An 18,811-nucleotide genomic window follows, 5' to 3' on the forward strand; every position below is an offset into this window, starting at 1 on the left:
GCGGAGTTATCATATAACAGATACACGTTCTTCTAATGTCAATACTCTTACTTGAAATCATACTGGTAGTAATTAATTGGAACCTCTTGAAAAGCAAAACTTTAGTGGAAGGGAGAGGACGTACTAGTTCTAGTATTTGTAATGCATTGTTCGGACAGTACTTGAATGCAGCATTAAAGGAAAAATAATATTGAAGATTTTCTTCCACCATTTCTATAAATATGAAAAACGTGTGGAAATAATATTATACTGGTTTTAACGGTTTTATTTTTATCAGATATAATCTAAAACCCACATCGCTTTTCGCGATTCACCTAAAGTTTTCGCGCATGCGTAGTGCCAGTGAAGTAGTTACAGGGACACGATGGCTGCGGACAGTACCTTGGCGCTGTCTCTGGTGGAGGAATTTGTGTCTGGACTGCAGGACAGCAAGGCCAAAGATGCAGCAAAAGGTAAAAGGCTTTCGTCGCGGTTTGCCGGCGACATTTTTCATAAGAGTAACACCGGAGAGGCTGTAGAGCTGCTCTCCGAGGATGCGCAGCGAGACGTGATGGTTAACTAGCTAACTTAGCGCCACAACATCCTGTGTAGTGTTATAACCGCAAGATAAAGAGTAAGCATTCGCCGTGAAAATATATTTGCTCATTTTGTCGATGTAAATGCACACTCTGAATGTATACATCGAGTTTGAACACATTGCCACTTCACAAGGACTCTTAATTTGATGCTAGTCCGTAGTGGTTAAAGCACATGCTGGTTGCTAGCTGCTGAGTTTGTGTAAGGTAGCCTGTCAATGAACCCTGTGGCCTTACCTTTGAATTATAACCTGGTACAACTACTAGAGTTAAGAGCATGCGTGTTCTTGCATTGCTGTAGCTCATCACTTCACTTCACTAAACTTATTTGTTTGTTTGTTTGTTTGTTTTGTTCAGGTGTCAAAGATGGGAAGTTTACAGTTCTGCAGCTGGTGGAAGCACTGGGGTAAGCTGTGTTCATCGTCATGTCAGGGGAAAATATCAGCCCGAACCAGCCAGAGTTTGCAATTATATTCCTATCTAATATCAACTTCCATCTTCATTACCTTTCCTGTTAAAGGTCCAGTCTGACCAGTTCTCAGCCTCACACTCGAGCCCGAGGAGTCCTTCTGCTCTCTGAGGTTTTGCAGGAGTGCTATAGAGATCTTACAGAGAGAGAAGGTACACCTTTCTCCTTCCATATACTGTGCCAGCATTGCACAGCTTCTTGCAAAGTGACAAATCAAAAATGCACTCAAATAACTACATTTTATATTCATATATGTCTTACGATGACGCTTATTCATGTCAAGGGGCGATCAGCACTCAGCATTTCTTCCTGTTCTTCTCCACAGTGGAAGTGCTTATTGCCTTCTATGAAAACCGTCTGAAGGATCATTATGTCGTCACACCTCCCGTCTTAAAGGGGCTAAAGGAGCTGGTTAGTCGTTCTTTGATAACATTTAGTTTCTGCTCAAATCTGCAAGTTCATTTCAGGCTGAGGGACTTTTTTTGAGAAGTTCCAGATGTGAAGGTTGTGGTTGTGGATTTCCTCTTACTGTTTTGTTAATGTACACCCCCCCCCAATTCAGACAAAGTGTACAAACCTGCCTCCTGGCTCAGCTGTGTCCATGTTGAGGTCAGTGTTCCAGGACATCCACGTACAGGTGAGACTGTCATATTGTTGTACATTTAAAGTGTTATTCTGAGGAATAATGACAGTGCTGGGTTGATTTTTACCTACATAATGTCATAGTTTTAATACTTAGTTGTGAGCTTTGTTGTCTTTGTGTTCTTTAAAATGGGAATTGAAGAGAACATGGATTTTACAAAGACCGCATGGTGTATTTTACTTAACCAAAATTATTGCCAAGATCAAGTTGTTGCTTAGAAATAACTCACCTAACATCTATAACTAATCTAGGTCACTGTACTTGGAGGGTTATGCTAATGTTAAAAATTACATTTAAGCAATTTGCAGTGCACGAGTTTGCACCATTAATCAAAGAATTTATTATGATTAACCAAACAATTCACGTTTTATATTCCACATATGATGTCAACAGTTCCACTGTCTGAGTTGTTTTTTCTGACGTTAGTGGACATTTTGTGACTTTTCCTAGTTTTGCGGTGTTTGATTTTTCCGAAACTAATGCATTTAAAACCTAATGTAGCACACTGTCGGAAACATCGTGCCACACTTGTTAGATGTTCTTGTTTCCTCTCTGTTATTGTTTTTGCTGGTAAAACTGACTCATCTAAAACCGTTCCTACTAATAACAAATGTATGTATTTCCCCTGCAGTCTCTGATGCTGTCAGAGAGAGCATGTGTTTACAGCATGCTTATCAACATCATGGAGACCAGAGAGGCGGGTAAGAGATTATGGTTTGATTCACAAAACCTCAGTTAACAGAGACAGAAAGCTCTGTGGAAGGAAGCAGGTCATGTTGAAATAACCGGTGATTTAAGAATTGAGCATGAGTTTTAAAAGTCGGACAATCTCACAGCAGTAACGGAAGGCGCTGACACGCTGTCCTCTGTTTGGCTAATATTTTAGGATAACAGCCATATGTAAAAAATGAAAATGGAGGGCTGACAGTGGAATAGTTGTGTTTAGCTACCAGCTGTTAAAATGGAAACGCTTACAGGAGGGATGGTACTGTGACCTGGGCTTTGTTCCAGAAAGCAGATTTAACAAACTTTAAATGTAAGCTCTGATTGTTTGGTTCCAGACCATGTTCACCGTGGCAACGGGCAAGACCCTCCTGTTTAATTCTGTGGATCATGTTTGATTGCGTTGTTTGTATTAACAACAGAAGAGGGGAAAAATATGATTTTTATATATATAAGTAGCAGAGATGTTTACTCATTTACACAGAATCATTTCATTATTATATATAAAAAACAGCTGTGATCTAAATAGATTTTAAATGAGTTGTAAATCTTCGTTATTCAGCTGTGACCTGACAGGTACAGCATGCAGGTTACAGCAACTGTAGATAAAACAGTTTAATTACAAACTGGTGATATTAATCCGATCCAGTAAGGCTGATTGTAGGTGATTTGTGGGGTTTAATGACTCTGTTTTAAACTATATTAAGAACACTGTCAGTCTTAAAAATCATTACACTCTTCTTCATCTCCAATATGATGATAATCAACATGACTAATCACAACATTCTAATCACGATTCAGACCGAGTCATCAAAGACTGATTTATCAAAGTAAACATGAATGAATCTTGCTGGGATCTCTGGCTCTGATATGAGCTTTGATATCTGCCCTCTGACTTAGGGAATGAAACGTCATACAGCTGCTTCAGGAGCAGTCAGAGTGTGTGTGTGTGTGTGTGTGTGTGTGTGTAGGTTAAATAAGAGGAAGTGAATGATTGAGAAGAAGATGCAATCATTAGAAAACTGACAAATCCCCTTAGTACCAATGTTTTTTTTTTAGCTGCTGTTACTTGTTTCTTCCATTTTAATATTTTAACTTCACATAAGAAAATTAATCTTGTGGGTTTTTTTGCTCTTCATGCCAAAATAATAATCATCCCCACCTGGAGATGGTAGTAAGCTTCACCGATACACCCTCACCAGCTTTCCTAGTTTTGAGGAAGAGACGGTTGGTTGTATAGTTCCTTTATCGTGGCACTCTCACGCAAGCCATTGTTAGTCATTGTGTGAACCAGTGTTTGTCTGTTGTGTTGCAAAACTTTTTTTTCCCCACATGATGTGTCCCTGCTTCGTTTCCCCACAGAACTTAAGGGTTTGGGTGCCGACTTTGTCTTCGGTTTTGTGCAGTCCATGGACGGGGAGCGAGATCCTCGCAACCTCTTGTTGGCCTTTCAGATTGCCAAAAACCTTATTCACAGAGGCTATGAGCTCGGTGAGAACACCATAATTTCTTCTCACCGTCACCTCTTCTGTATTTCTGTGCGTCCCTGACCTGCAGCTCACCTTTTTTCTGCCACAGTGATCAAACTGTAACTCCCATTCCTTTCCTATCTGCTGTCTCAGGTAAATTCACAGAGGAACTGTTTGAAGTGACGTCCTGCTATTTCCCAATCGACTTCTCCCCAGTAAGTCCCTGTTTACTCAGCTGGTTTGGACCGAGAACTGAGTGTAGCAGACATAAATCTCATCACTGACTTCCTGTGACCTCAGACAGACTCTGTAGGAAGTTATAACGCAGCGACTGCTCGCGAAAAGCAGCTCAATGTCACAGAGCATCACAGGTCTCTCTGGAGCAAAGCAGCACATGGGTGCAAAGCTTGTTGTGTATGTGACGTAAAACATCATGTAAAGTATAAGAACGGGCATATTTAACCATGTGTATTATTAAGCATTCAAGGCCAGCATCCCTCATCAGTCTAAACTGAAGAGGAAACAGGAAACAGTGCAGGATCAGCATTAGTTTCTGAACACTTTAGACAATATATCCCAACACATCAGTCGACAGATTGGATCATTTAGAAAATCTATTATTATACATTTGCATTGAACTATATGAGCATGCTATGATAGTCATAGTTTATATTTAATAATGATTATATTTACTGATTCACTAATTAGTGACCATTTTAAACCATAACATGTTACAAAGTTTTCGTTTTCACAGCAAATTTTGATTTAGCTTTAATCTTAATCTTCTGACTAAAACATCATTTAGTTTCATTCATAATTTAGGCGTTTAAGTTTTTATCAGCTAAATGTTGTAATGTTATCATAGACTAAATCTAAAGGTGACAAAAAGTGTAAAAGTTTGCTTCTGCCACTGAGTTATTTACAACTCATTTCATTTTTATTCGTTAATGAACATGTTGATACGTTAAACTGTAGTTTTTGTCCTTGTGCATTTTTTGTGTGTGTGTGTGGGGGGGGTGTTGATGAAAGCGAATGCATCAACAACCTCATTAGAATTATTGGTTGAGGAAATTAACACTGATGTTAGAACTCCTTGTAGGCCAAACTGGGATACATGTGACAACAACGTGTAATAAATATTGTTCATGTGTTGTAAAGCAATATAAGACAGAGATCTAAAGTTTAACCCTGTGAATTTTGGGCAGCATTTTTGCTTCACGATTGGTTGCCAGTTGATAATGACTGATCAGTGGTCTTTGAGATTACATTTTTATTGTATTATTTCAGGTATCAAATGAAATGCAAATGCAAGTCTGCAATAGCACGAGTCTTTCTGCATTTATATATTTGTGTTTGTCAGAAATATCGACACTCACCTTGGTGCTTGTATAACAAAAGAGACATCTTTCATATATGCATTGGAGTCTTTATATTCATTATTTGATAGCGCAGTGAAGAGGGACAGGAAACTGGGAGGGGGTGTGATGTACTTTCCATTATCTGTGAATGTTTGTAGGGTTCTGCATGTTTTAATAGACTTCTTAAATCTCTTCTCACTTCAGCCTCCTAATGACCCACATGGCATCACCAGGGAGGAACTGGTTCAGGCTCTGAGGGCCGTCCTTACTGGGACTCCAAATTTTGCAGAGGTGAGTGAAAGTATTATTTATTTATGTTTTTTTCAAACGTCGTTTACTTTTTCTGTTTTGGAGCTTTTCCTCCTAAGCAAACTAAACGAAGGGCCTCTGCGCTAATATTTGTTGCTATCTTACAGTTTCTGTTACCTCTCCTCATCGAGAAGCTGGACTCAGACGTTCAGAGCGCAAAGCTGGACTCGCTGCAGACTCTGGTGAGAAACTCGTCTCTAAAAATGTTGTGTGCCTCCAGCTAAAACAGGAGCTTACAGTTCAGATATAAACATTTGACTGTCAGCTGCACAGAGTATGCATGAGTAAAGGTGAATGATGCACAGCTCACGATTCCCTTAAGCAGCAGAGTCGTTTGTCACAAGTGGTCCAGCGCAGAGTCATGTAGATAAATTGTGATTATTTTTACATTTTCAGGCTGCTTGTGTGTCACAGTATGAACACAAGCATGTGGCTGAATTCCTGCAGGGACTGTGGACAGCAGTACGCAGAGAGGTCTGTTTGAGATCAGTTTTTAAATGTAAATAGCAGTAGTACTTGTAGTACTTATTTTGTGCCTTGGCTCTGTTAAGACATATTTTAATATCTTGTAGCTGGTCTTTATTCGGTGTGGTGTGATTTTAATTTCTGTTTTTAGCTCGTTTTGACCCACTCCACCCTCATAAAAAACATAGGCACATTTAAGGCCAGTAGTGCTTTCTGAAACACCAAATACTAGGTTTCTTTTGTAGCATTAAGCGAATGAAGACCTCACTGCTGTTTAACTAACAACAGCAGAGTCAAGTTAAGTTGTGCTTGTTGTGTCGTTGCAGGTGTTTCAAACCTCCAGCGAGAGGATCGAGTCTGCAGGCCTCGCTGCTCTTACCGCACTCACTTCCTGTCTGTCTCGCTCAGTCCTCAGCTCTGACTCTGAGGACTCCCTCAGCACATTCCTGGATTTCATTCTCACAGGTAAAATGCAGCTTTGTTATGCATGCATGAAAATGTGAAAAAAGGTACATTTGTTCCAGAAAGAAACATAGAAATGAAATTCTGTATACTGATGAGGAGGAATATGGCACTATGTAGTACAGTACACTGGGGAGGAAGTTGGCAGGAAACTTTTTTTTTTAAAATATATATACTGTGTATACCACCACAACTTTTTCATAACCTAATATATCATGTTTGCTGTCTAACAGATTGATTGTACAGGTGGGTTGAAAACACAATATTTGAGTCTTAGGGCCGGGTCCAAAAGGCCTAGATCCCAACTCCTATGGCAACAATCACTTGCTATGGAAAAATTGGTACTTCTCAAGGCCCCCTGAGGCTGACTTCAGTGTTAAAATTCCCAACATGACACCATGAAATGCATTTTTACAACCTGTTAGAAAAAGTGTTCTACCCGCTGCTTTTTAAATACAGCAGATATATTTGGATACTGTTGTAAAGTTAGGGTCGTGGCCTCTCTGACTGACAGATGTCTACACAGATAGCTGTAGCCAGGGGTTCTCTGCCAGGCCTTTGTGAGCTTTTTAGACTTAGCATTAGCTAATAACTTAGCAACCCCCTCTTTCCTAAATACTAAACACTTTTAGCTCCAGAAAAAACAACAGTGCAGTGACCAAAATTGCTAATGTTGAGGCTTTATAATGAGGAGCCCAAAAAACTGAGGGTGATGTCACAGTTACTGGGTCCATCTTTTATTTACAGTCTATACAGTCAACGTAAACACACTGTAATTGTCAGCGGTTCTTTGGAAGAAATCAGTATTTATTGTTAAACGTAGTTTTAAACAATGAGTCTCTGAGACATTCAAATGGGTCTTGTGTTGTACTGTGTTGTGCTTTTTTTCAGACTGCAAACATCACCTGTGTGAACCAGACTTAAAGCTTGTATGGCCGAGCGCAAAGCTCCTCCAAGCCGCCTGCAGCGCCTCCACTAGTGCGAGTCACATCATTACAGCTGCTGTCATGCCATCGCTACTTGAGCAATATAACAACAGAGCACAGGTAATAGAGACAGCTGATGTCCACATGTTTAACTGGTTTAATATTGGGCTATTTAAGTATGGGTAGAGTAGAGAGAATGTGTTGTATGAGAACTCTAGAGCCTGTTTTCTTTGATTAACATCTGGATTTTTATGTTTTTGTTTTGTTTTTAACACAACTAAGTCCATGATCACATCTGTTTCTCTCTCTGTGCAGTGTTCCCATAGAAGGACATTACTGGAGGTGGTGCAGCGATTTATCCATTCAGTAAAAAACTGCCAGTCTTCAGACAATGGTGAGTGCTGTGTTCACTGCTGTTTTTCCCTCTTCTAGTCACCGCTGCATCTCATTAAACTTCAACATCGGCCATAAAATCTTGAAATTATAGCTCTTCATTTGTTACTCTACATTTCAGATATGCACGTCCTCGATCCTGTAAATATTTGAATCTTCTTGACTGTGACTTTGCTGATATATATCAAACAGTTTTGTTTGTCTTTTGTTTGAACTGAGTCAAGCTAAAACATTCAGTCCAGTGACCAAAGAAAAACTTTACTTGGTTACGGCTGTTGACCTTTAATCATTGTCAGTTTCTGTGTGTTTACACTGTAATTGTCACAAACTTCAAACAGTTATAGTGTGGTTAAAAAAAAAAAGATAACTGTTTACTTGCTGCTTGACTTGTGACCAAGGGAACTACAGCTTTGACCTCCTCTGTTTCTCGTAACTGCGTTTCGTCTCTTTACTTCAGATGAGAGTGTGTTTTTAGCCTTCCGAGAATCTCTGTGTGGCGTCGTGTTTTCTGCTCTCTCTGAGAACAACTCCAGCCTGCAGATCACTGCCACCTCTGTGCTCACATCACTGGCACAACAAGCAGGTACTTAAATTTAAAAATATATAATTGCTTAAAAGCGTTATAACAGAGTCAGACGTTTTTCACGAATGTTGTAAATATTTTCCCCTTGTTCAGGTCTGCTGTTAGAATCTGATATTGAGCTAGCTCTTGATCATCTGACCAGACTGCTGCTGATTGAAGAGGATGACAGAGTCAGGTGAGCTTTCGTTTCTCTTTGATGCTCCCTGTTATCTATTTGAATCCCGTTCATCCTGACACCTCTCTTGTGTTTGTCTTGTTTCTGCCTCCAGTCTTGCTGTGGCGGAGTGTGCTGGAGCCTTAGCGCAGCTGCACCCGGCACTCGTCATCTCCAAACTGATTCCAAGACTAAAGAACGAGATGTATACTGGTAAGCTGCTGAAAATATCATGTATTTTAGGCACAGGAACACATACAAGTAGTGTTTATGTGACCTGGCCCTCCTGTCTGTTCAGAGCCCATGAATCAAGACCAAGGGGAGGCTTCTGAACTACATTCCCATCATGCAGTGCGTCAGCGGTGTTTGTCAGCTCTGGCTGCAGTGTCCATCCAACCCAGTGTTGTCCAGGAGAGCACACCTGTCCTCCTGGAGGTCCTTCGTTCAGCACACACAGGTAATCTGGCAAAAAAGATGCTTTTTTTTTTTAGCTTCAAGTACTTATATTTATATATAGTATGTTTATAACTGATCAGTGGGTCATGGTGCAAATTTACAATCACACATCACTTCACTGGAGTTAGTCTCCAAATTCAAAAAGCTTTACCAAAGCGTGTTGTTGTCCTATGAAATGCTCTAAGGTTAACACCTCTGTGACATCTTGTTCATTTCAGGTGATGTTAGTTTTTCAGTGGATGAGGTGGTGCTGACGTGCCGCAGCCTTCAGAGAATAGCAGAGCAGGTCCAGGACACCGAGGAAGCGGGACGCTGCTTCCACAACATCATCATCCCACACCTGTTGTCTCTGGCGCTCCAGGCAGCACTGCAGGGTGAGAAAGGATCAGTGAAAGGATTGACCAGCTTCATCTTACGTCATCAAAATAGTTTTAATTTGAATCTTCTCAGTATAACTTATGAATTAACAGACTTCCATCCATTGAGTCCTGAAGCTACAGTTATATTTTTCTAACAACTGAATTGAGCTTTCATTTGTAAAACGTGTTCATGTCAAAAACATTTAGTCCCCCAACTTTAAAAAACAATTGCTCTTCAGGTGAGGGATCATCTGGAACTCCTAGTCCTCTGGTAGAGGAGGTGGTCTTGTCTGCCATGGTTCCTGTCATCAGCACTTCCTGCTCCAGACTGCAGCCCACGTCAGTAATCTTGTTCACCTCTTGGCCTGATTTTATTTTGTCTTTTGACACATTTACACATAGTAAATGTTGTTATTCTTATCACACCTAGTGTCTCTAAATGCAGAGATAAACAAAACAAAGTTGCACTAAAAGTAGCTTGTACTTGCTGTATTTCCTCCTTTGTGTCACACCTGCTGATCTAAATATACTATTTCCTGTCTGTTTCACAGTCTCTCTTTTTTTCTTCTTTGCGAATGCCTTTGATTTGTTTGCACAATGCAGAGCGTACTTTTTGATGAGGTGTGTGTGGCTTCCTTTCAGCCTGGCGGGGCAGACGGCGTCGAGAGCTGTGTCTCTCTTCCTGGATGGCGATGTCTCTTTTTTGCCTGACAACTCGTTCCCTTCACACATGCAGCTTCTCAAGGTCTGTTTTTGTCTGTGCTCATTTATTTTATGTATTAAATATTAGTGACTGTATAATTAGAGTTTATAAAGAATCAGACGGTATACAAACCGATGCAGTCAACACAAATGTCAAGGCAGTGTTGTGTTCTGGATGGCTTTTTCTGATTTTAAGCTTTCTAAAATAAACAATGCCAGAACTACATATAGGGTCATAAATGTACATAACCATTCATCTATTCTCTTCAGTGGGGGGCGGAGCCTATATCAGCTGTCTTAAGCTGGGCATACACTGTGCATTTTTGTTTTTCAGTCGCGTTATTCAGCTCCTGCTCAAACTGTACGATTGACTCGCAGAGGTTAGAAGTTCGTAGGTCACGATGCAGGTCTCACACTATACGGCCCGATACTCTGATGCGACCTGAGTGCTCACACTGTGCGTCCATAACATGAAGGTTATAACATAAAATCTGTCTCTCGCTCTCCCTCTCTGTCTTTCACTCACACAGACACACCACCACCATCAACTTTGCTAAATTGCTCATGAAAAACATTGATCAGGCAGCTGTGATTGAGCAGCAGCGTAGATCCAACTATTTTCATGGTCAGAGCGGTCGTGATAACTTCGTGAGGCCACATCGAAAAGGCTCAGATGAGCTTGCCAAAGTTCTACAAGGTGTGCTTTCATCGCTTGTGTCCAGATCACATGCCGCACTGCCGTGCTGCTCCACCTTTTCACTTTCATTTCTGTGTTTGTGCGTGCGCAGTGTGAGAGGCTGCGGTGACACCCTCACGAAGGCCGACAGGATTTCAAACACGTTTGATTTTCTTACGACTAGGGCTGCCACAAACGATTATTTTGATAGTCGACTAGTCACGATTATTTATGCGATTAGTCGACTAATCAGATCATCATCCACTGGACGTAAAACTACAGCTTATTGCACCAGCAGCATCTGCTCTTATATAACTATCATTAGCTTACAGCTTTAAGTGTTTAAGGTATGTGCTAACTAAAAATAAAGACAAGATGATAGTTTATTCAATTTTAATGAAATTTGCAGATTGTTTCGGTGAAGTTTAATCAACTCCTTGCTATCTAAAATATAACAGGACAACGGAGTATATTCTCCAGCATCTCACACTTCTGATAATCAGTTGTCTGCTTGACGTTTATTCAGCTGTGTAAAAACTATAACTTTAATCTCAGACAAACCGATTTACTCAGGAACAAATAAAATACAAAAAAAGCCAAACAACAACATTTTTAATTTATCTAAGTGACTCATATATATTTAACCTGAGTAGCGAAAGACGGCGGTGGGTTAGAAAACAATTTGCCGGGAGTCCGGTGTTCTCACCGCGCTAGTGACCTAGCCCCCGGCTAGCTATCGAGCTGGTGGGTAACAGACGTCTCCGAAAACGTCGGAGCGCTTTTGAAAATATGTGGTGTCCTGATAAACTGAGCAGATATTTGAGGTTTACACAGCTACATTCTCGCCTGAAAATACGTTAAACGTTTATTTTCTGACCCAGAAAGAATAATAAGAGTAACATTAAAACTAACTAGCTGCCGCCATTGTTGGAAACTAAGCTGGGCCGCGCTATGATTTCTGGGACACAGCTGCTGCTTCTTCTTCTTCGGGGTTTAACGGCAGCTGGCATCCTTGTACATGCAGTGCTGCCATCTTCTGTTTCAGTCCGTTATTACACTCTTAAATCCTGCTACTTATTCCTGCGTCTTTTGGGATCTTACAAAGCTTCAAACGACGCGTCGACTATTAAATCAGTCGTCGACGATTTTGATAGTCGACGTAATCGTGACTAGTCGACAAATCGTGGCAGCCCTACTTACGACCAAGCGATTGATGATCGGGAGCTGGTTGTGAGGTGTTAATCGCTTCTCGTTACCCCATGTTTATAACACGATGCACGACACACGATTAAGGCGAAACTCGGCCGCACGACTGAAAACTGCTCAAAATGGGCCAAAAACCGCACAGTGTATGCCCAGCATTAGAGGCAGGGACCCTGGACAGGTCGCAGGGTTAACACGTAGAGACAAACAACCATTCACACTCACGTTCACACCTATGGGCAATTAACCTAAACACCCAACTGGGTATATGCATATTTTTACAATGTTTTTATTTCAGAAAAGCTCAAGTGAAAAGTCATTTGTTTAGTTTTTATTTATTTATTTTTATTTGTTTATCTCTTAAATGTGTGTTTTGCCATTATTTGACTTGAGAAAAAGAGCAGTTGACAAAAGTATTGAAAGCACATTAATGCCAACATTCACATTCCATTATGAGTAGAAGCAAGCTTTAAACTGGAACCACTCCATCAGGTCACGTCTCGGGTAACAAGTGTGATTACTTTTCTCAGAAGCAGGAGGGGGATTCCTGGAGCCTGTCTCGGCTGGTTTGTCTGCTTATGGGCAGTGTGTGTTCTCTACCTCGCAGCGTGAGTCTCATGTTAAACAACTAATTCAGATTTCTGTTAAATTTAAAGAAATAAATAAAAACTTTTAGGAAATGTATGTTGAAGTTTGTTTTGACAGTGTTAAGTATCGTCTGCAGGTGGAGGTGCCCCAGATTGACAAACTGCTGTCGGCACTGGAGGAGATGAGCTGCACTTGCAGCCACCCGCTGTCATACACGTCAGCTGCAAAGTGCTTTGCTGGCCTGGTCAACAAGAAACCACAGGGTCAGTTTGTGTCCTGTCACAGCTTGGCTTTTATTAAATCTAAAAGCTTTAGATCATTTATTAAAACATTTTCTGTTTCTTCTTCAGGAGATTCCCTCGACAGCCTAATTCAGAGGACAGTGAAGAGAGTGTGCAGCGAGCTGGACTCACCTTCATCCTCTGTTCACACTCAGGCATTTACACTTATGATCTGGGTAAGAGTGACTGTGTCTGTACTGCTCACTCCTAATCATCAGCGCATTAAGAGCTTTTACTTGTTTCACCACTCACCTTACAAATCTTTTTCAGAATGATAGTAAGGTTGTGCTTGTCCGCAGGTTTCCAAGGCTCTGCTTCTGCGATACCACCCTCTGTTCACAACACTGACCGACAAGGTACAAAACTGAGCAGCACACAGTGGAGCTTTCACTCTTACTGTGTTTTTAGTGGAAAACACATTTGGTGTTACTCTCTTTTCTGTGTACCTCGCAGCTCTTCTCTCTGCTCGACGATGCCGGTTTAGGTCCGATGGCGGCGGCAGACGGCTTCTCTCTACTCATGAGTGACTCCACCGACGTCCTGAACAGAGCTTGCCACGCTGATGTACGCATCATGTACCGCCAGCGCTTCTTCAGCGAGAACAAAGCCAAGCTGGTGCAAGGGTTCAACGCTGCACCCCAAGGTAAAGGCACCAGGACAGTCGAACCTACACAAACAATTTACAATTTACTTTGCCTTGTTTGGTATCATCCTTTTCAGCACAACCTCACGTGTCTGAATTTACAGTTATGTTTTCATTTTGACATACTGTATTAACACAATTGATCTAAAATCAGGCAAAAACATAAAATCAGAGTAGAAAAAGTTCTATTTTTTTACTGTAGCAACCACAAACATGTTTATTTAATCATATTTCATAACTTTAAATGCAAATATAAATTGTCAATTTTAAAATCATATGCACAAGTTTTGTCTTAAGCAGAGAGTGCTTGCTAGCGCTGTCCTTAGAGAGTAAAGGTGACGAAACTACTCAGGAAAAAACGCCGCGTATATATTGTTTATCATGACTCTGGTTTTACGTGGCCTATCAACACAATTTAAAAACTGGTATAGATCACATTGTTGCTTTCTTAAAGTAGTCATGGTAAGCCAATCGCAGTCAAACAGCAGCACTCATACGATTAATTACCCCCCTAGCTACAGGTGTTTTGCCAAAAAGTGATCGTCTGCCAGAAAGTGATTGCCGTCCGCGGGAGCGCGCGCAGCTGCTTAAAGCTGTAGCGCCCAGATTACTTACAGCTACTTCCGTGCAACTGATATAAAGTGCGGTAAGCTGAACACAGCTTCAGCCGTCTGTTTGTTGAAAAATAGTAACGCGACCGCATTTTCTTGTTAGTAACGGTAACGGCGTTGTAACGATAGAAATAGTAATTAGTTAGATTAGTTAGTAACGCCGTTACTTGTAACGCCATTATTCCCATCACTGCCGTTAATGTTTAGAAGCAAAAAAAGAAACAGCTTTTTATTCTTGAGTACTGCAAATATTGCACCAATAGTTTCTTTGGATGGAGGAGACTTAAAGGGAAAATAGCAAAAGTCTTAGCCAACACATGATGTTCAGGTTTAGAAGTGTTATTCACTAGACCTACTAATTAGAGTGCAGTAGCAGTGCTCAGATGTACAAGATTACTGAAAATAAATGTGTAAAAAATGTTTCACCATTAGCAGAAACATATAAAACTACACGTGTGAGCTGTTTAGTCCAGACATTTATATTACAGTGGTGTAAAAAAAAAAAAGTTCCTGATTTTCTAGTGTTTTGCATATTTGTCACGCTTACATTTTTCAGATCATCAGACAAATGTTAATATCAGACAAAGATACCCAGAGTAAATACAAAGTGCAGTTTTTAGATGATGATTTCATTGATTGATAGAGAAACGTCCAAACTCTCCTGGTCCTCTCCGAAAAAGTAATTGCCCCTCCTGCTAAACTATGAATTAACTGCGGTTAACCACATTTTGTGGAAAGATGAGTTCAGTTTTACTAAACACACTGAGGCCTGATTACTGGCAGACCTGTTGAATCAAGAAATCACTTTATTAGAAGCTGTTTGACAAAGTGAAGCAGGCTGAAAGATCTCAAAAAGCAACACATCGTGCCACCATCTGAAGAAACACCTGAGATACAAAATCCCTGACATCTATCAGTCTGGCAGGGGTTCTAAGGCTTGGGGACTCGATTGAACCACAGTAAGAGCCATCATACACAAATAAAGAAAACTTGGAACAGTGGTGAACCTTCCCAGGAGTAAGCGGCTGACCAAAATTACCCTAAGAGCGCAGCGACGACACATCCAAGAGGCAAAAACAACACTGAAGAACTGCAGGCCTCACTTGTCTCAGTTAAAGTCAAGAGTTCATGATTCAACATTAAGAAAGAGACTGAGAAAAAAATGGCCTCGGGGGGGGGGGGGATATCAAGGAGAAAAGCACTGCTGACCAAAAGGAGGATAAAGGCCAGTCACACATTCGCCATTAAAAATCTTGATGATTCCCAGGACTTCTGGAAAAAAAACGTTCTTTGGACTGATGAAACAAAAGTGGAACTTTTTGGGAAGGTGTCTGTCTGTTCTGCAGCAGGTAAATGATCCAAAACACACCAGAAAGTCCACCTCCGAATGCCTCATGAAAAACAAAGGGCAATTCACAGCAATTACAACTATTCTGCAAAGATGAGTGAGTCAAAAATCCTCCACAGTGGCAGTTATCGCAAATGCTTAATTACAGTTGTTGCCACTAAGGTTTGCCCAACCAGTTATTAGGTTAGGGGCTCAATCACTTTTTCTAACAGGGCCAATAAGGTTTTGATATTTTTCTTCACTTCCTTCACTTAAAAACTGCATTTTGTGTTTACTTGTGTTATATTTGATTATCTGAAACATTTAAGTGTCACAAACATCAAGAAAAAAAAAAAAAGGAATTTGTCACCAAAAACTGATGAAGACAAAGATTTCCATGCTTTAAACCCTGTTTGATCAGTGTATATACAAGATTCAGAATGTAATGTTTTTGGTTTATTTGTGTATTGTTTGTTTCCACCAGAGAAGAAGCCCAACTACCTGAAAGCTTTATCTAACATCGTCAATAAGCTGCCCAAGCAGGTTCAAGTCACTGAACTTCCAGCGGTGAGTAACACAGAGCAGCTCTGATGCTCGTAAGAAATGACTCGAGCTGGTAGGTGCCTGTAATCATCAAAGTCCTGTTCCTGTGCAGCTTCTTTCTCTGCTGCTGGAAGCCTTGTCGGGTCCTGATCAGGACATTCATCTGACAACTCTGTCCTGTCTGGAGCCCGTCCTCGTCAACCCACCACAAGTTCTCATACAGCAGCTGGAAGCTTTGGTCAACAGGCTGCTGGCCCTCCTCTGCAGTCCAGCTATGGTTAGTTAGATCACCACAGTCTGTTCACTAACTATTCAGTCTCCTCAAGATTATAAACTGTTGTTTTGTTTTAGTATTTAATGCTGTAAGTGCTCTACAAAAAGCCTACCTTCATTATTGGACTGTATAAGTTCATTAAATGATGACAGTGTTTTTTCCTTTACACTGCAGAGTGTACGGATTGCTTCGCTGTCCTGCATCAGCGCTCTTTCCTACTTCCCTGTACATGAGGTAAAACGTACCATCTTTGAATACTTTGGTTTCAACCGCCATAAGATTTTTTTTAATTCCTAATTTGTGTGTTTTATCTTTAACTGTTTGAAAAACTTTAAATTCAACCAGTTTATTGAAATGTGTTTTTGTTTTACAAAAGCTGAATAAGGACTCACAAACATAAACTACGGTTCCTGAACATGGAAACATTTAGCGATCAGACTGAATTGACCAATCTGACTAAATGCAGTCAGTTATATTGAAGCTAATTACTAAAGGAGTCTTTATGATTGTTGGATTTCACCACAATGTTTGAGTCAGAGAATTACAAGCTACAAATTTGTCATCGTGTGACACTATTGATCCTCATAAGTCAAATTTCTGTATTTTCCCTCCTGGACATAGTGCTGTTTATCAATGGCATTTGTGCTTGGTTGCCAAAAGTACCGTTAAATGTATTTGAGAAGCTCAGCAGTGATGTTTCTCTCTAGAAATCATGAGTTTTTTTGTGAGCAGCTCCATGTGGGACCTGTTTTCTGTCTACTGTGTACTTAAACCAATGAGAAACATTACAGCTCAGCCGAGATGAGCACCATTAATATTTACATCCTGTCACCCACTCATGAGCATAACAGGATTTCGTGGTGAACTGCCCCTTTAAGGCCTTAGAAGAAGAGTCCGTGATTCTAATCGTCACTTTTCCCAACATTTTTTTTCAACAGGAAACTTGTATAAAAAGTGTAATGTTAACATATTAATTGCTTTACCGATTTTTTTTCCTCCGATCTGTGTGTGATTTAAGGTGTTGCCATTTCGGGCCCGAGTACTTCGAGCGCTCGCCAAACCTCTGGATGACAAGAAGAGGCTGGTGAGGAGGGAGGCGGTTCAGGCCAGAGCACAGTGGTAAGAACTACCTTTTCCTATTAAAGATGGACTCCTCTAAAAAATCCAAAAACAAGTGATTTATCTAGAAGACATGTCAGCTTGTGATTATACTGATGTTACTCTAACTCTTTTCCTAGTCCTGTGAATCTTACTAGCATGTAAACAGGTGCCATAGCATTTAGTAAAGCATGTGTTTATGGCTATTTCTCTAACTGTCCCTGTAGGTTCCTCTTAGGAAGTCCTGGTGGAAGATGATTTCCCCCCTAATCGCCACCAAATTACAGATACCAAGTAGCACTCAACGGCTCACGCTCTGCGGGTCAGCTCTCCAGCAGCCTCCACCCTCGAGGATCTCCCAGCTTCCTTCTGCCCCTCCTACTCTTCCCCTTTATACTGAAATGTTTTAACTGTCTGTATTTTCACAAACGCACAAGACTGTATAGACTAACGCACATAAATCTGATGGCAGAGCTTAGTCAAAAGAATGAAATGAGTGTTTTGTTATTACGCCTCATGAATATTGTTGTCCTGTTGGACCAAACAGTCACATGAAATGAGATGACGCCATTTTGATTGGGAAATATTTCACTGTTGAAGGTGCAAAAATTTCAAAATGAGATTTTAGGCGTATTTATATTTTAGGTTTTACAGCTGGTAAAATCATATATGCATTAAGGTCATAATCATAATGAAGGGACACTGGTTTGGTCAGCTAACAAAATAACAAAAAAACACTTACAAAGATCATGTAATCATTTGTGTTTCTTCAGAATGTCTCAAATCTAGTGTTACTGTCCTGAGATCATGAACATCTGTCAGTAGGCACCATAATGAGGTAGTGCCAGGGAATTGGATTTTTCAGCTCCTGTATAAAAAGAAGCAATTTTTTTTCCCACTGCATATAAAAGCAGAGAGCGTGACGCTAGATCTGCCTCGATGCCTTTTAAGTAGCAGCCATTATTTCAGCAGATTTGAGAACTGTAACGTAGCAGAAACTTGGATACTTAACAGTGGTTAACACACTGTGTCCCAGCAATTTCACACTGCAGACAAAGCAGGCACCTACTCCAGTCTTGGAACCACTTTTCTTCCAACCCCCACAGCAGTGGAAGACACATCAGTGACCTTTTTACACTCTCATGTGAATGTATACCTGAGCAGTGACGTCTCTAACCGATGTTGAGACTTGCTAGAATATGAATGTGCCAACTGTTCATGGATCGAGCGTGAAAGCTTCCGCTGACTGAAATGTTAGGATACTTTTTACAGAATGAAATATCCGTTTAGGTTAATGTACTTTTGTTTGGCTTTTAAGTTATGTGAACGTCATGTTCAATATCTGCCTTGTATTCTGTTAATATTAAATCATAAATGTTGGCTGACTTTGGACCTCACATCAACTTATGCCAAGAAAACAAGACAATATTTAAGATGTCATTAAACCTTTGTTTACACTGAAATTTCACTCGTGTCTGTCTGAATATCGTCACCTCAAAACGGAAACACGTCAACCCAGAA

General features: G+C 40.5%; 1 protein-coding gene across 1 annotated transcript; it reads left to right on the plus strand.

Annotated features, from left to right (window-relative positions):
* The first annotated feature begins 218 nt into the window (after window positions 1-218).
* Window positions 219-18,751, plus strand: mms19 (MMS19 homolog, cytosolic iron-sulfur assembly component). Its single transcript, XM_026177157.1, has 31 exons — window positions 219-452; window positions 933-981; window positions 1,096-1,196; window positions 1,370-1,455; window positions 1,607-1,681; window positions 2,319-2,388; window positions 3,773-3,901; window positions 4,033-4,094; window positions 5,442-5,528; window positions 5,654-5,728; window positions 5,943-6,020; window positions 6,338-6,476; window positions 7,365-7,519; window positions 7,715-7,793; window positions 8,250-8,375; window positions 8,469-8,550; window positions 8,645-8,742; window positions 8,828-8,986; window positions 9,204-9,359; window positions 9,584-9,683; window positions 9,987-10,089; window positions 12,456-12,533; window positions 12,650-12,776; window positions 12,864-12,970; window positions 13,094-13,150; window positions 13,248-13,437; window positions 15,860-15,942; window positions 16,031-16,195; window positions 16,367-16,426; window positions 17,211-17,311; window positions 17,518-18,751. The coding sequence occupies exons 1-31, from the start codon at window positions 365-367 to the stop codon at window positions 17,546-17,548; spliced, it is 3,096 nt and encodes a 1,031-aa protein (XP_026032942.1). The 5' UTR covers window positions 219-364; the 3' UTR covers window positions 17,549-18,751.
* The last annotated feature ends 60 nt before the right edge of the window (window positions 18,752-18,811 follow it).

Source organism: Astatotilapia calliptera, chromosome 8 (assembly GCF_900246225.1).
Source record: "Astatotilapia calliptera chromosome 8, fAstCal1.2, whole genome shotgun sequence".
Taxonomy (NCBI): Eukaryota; Metazoa; Chordata; class Actinopteri; order Cichliformes; family Cichlidae; genus Astatotilapia; species Astatotilapia calliptera.

Bases quoted from the DNA above. Each gene is read 5' to 3' on its own strand.
- mms19 (XM_026177157.1), top strand. From the start codon at position 365: ATGGCTGCGGACAGTACCTTGGCGCTGTCTCTGGTGGAGGAATTTGTG. The intron at 6,477-7,364 runs GTAAAATGCAGC...GCTTTTTTTCAG, and splicing joins CCTGGATTTCATTCTCACAG to ACTGCAAACATCACCTGTGT. The intron at 17,312-17,517 runs GTAAGAACTACC...CTGTCCCTGTAG, and splicing joins GTTCAGGCCAGAGCACAGTG to GTTCCTCTTAGGAAGTCCTG.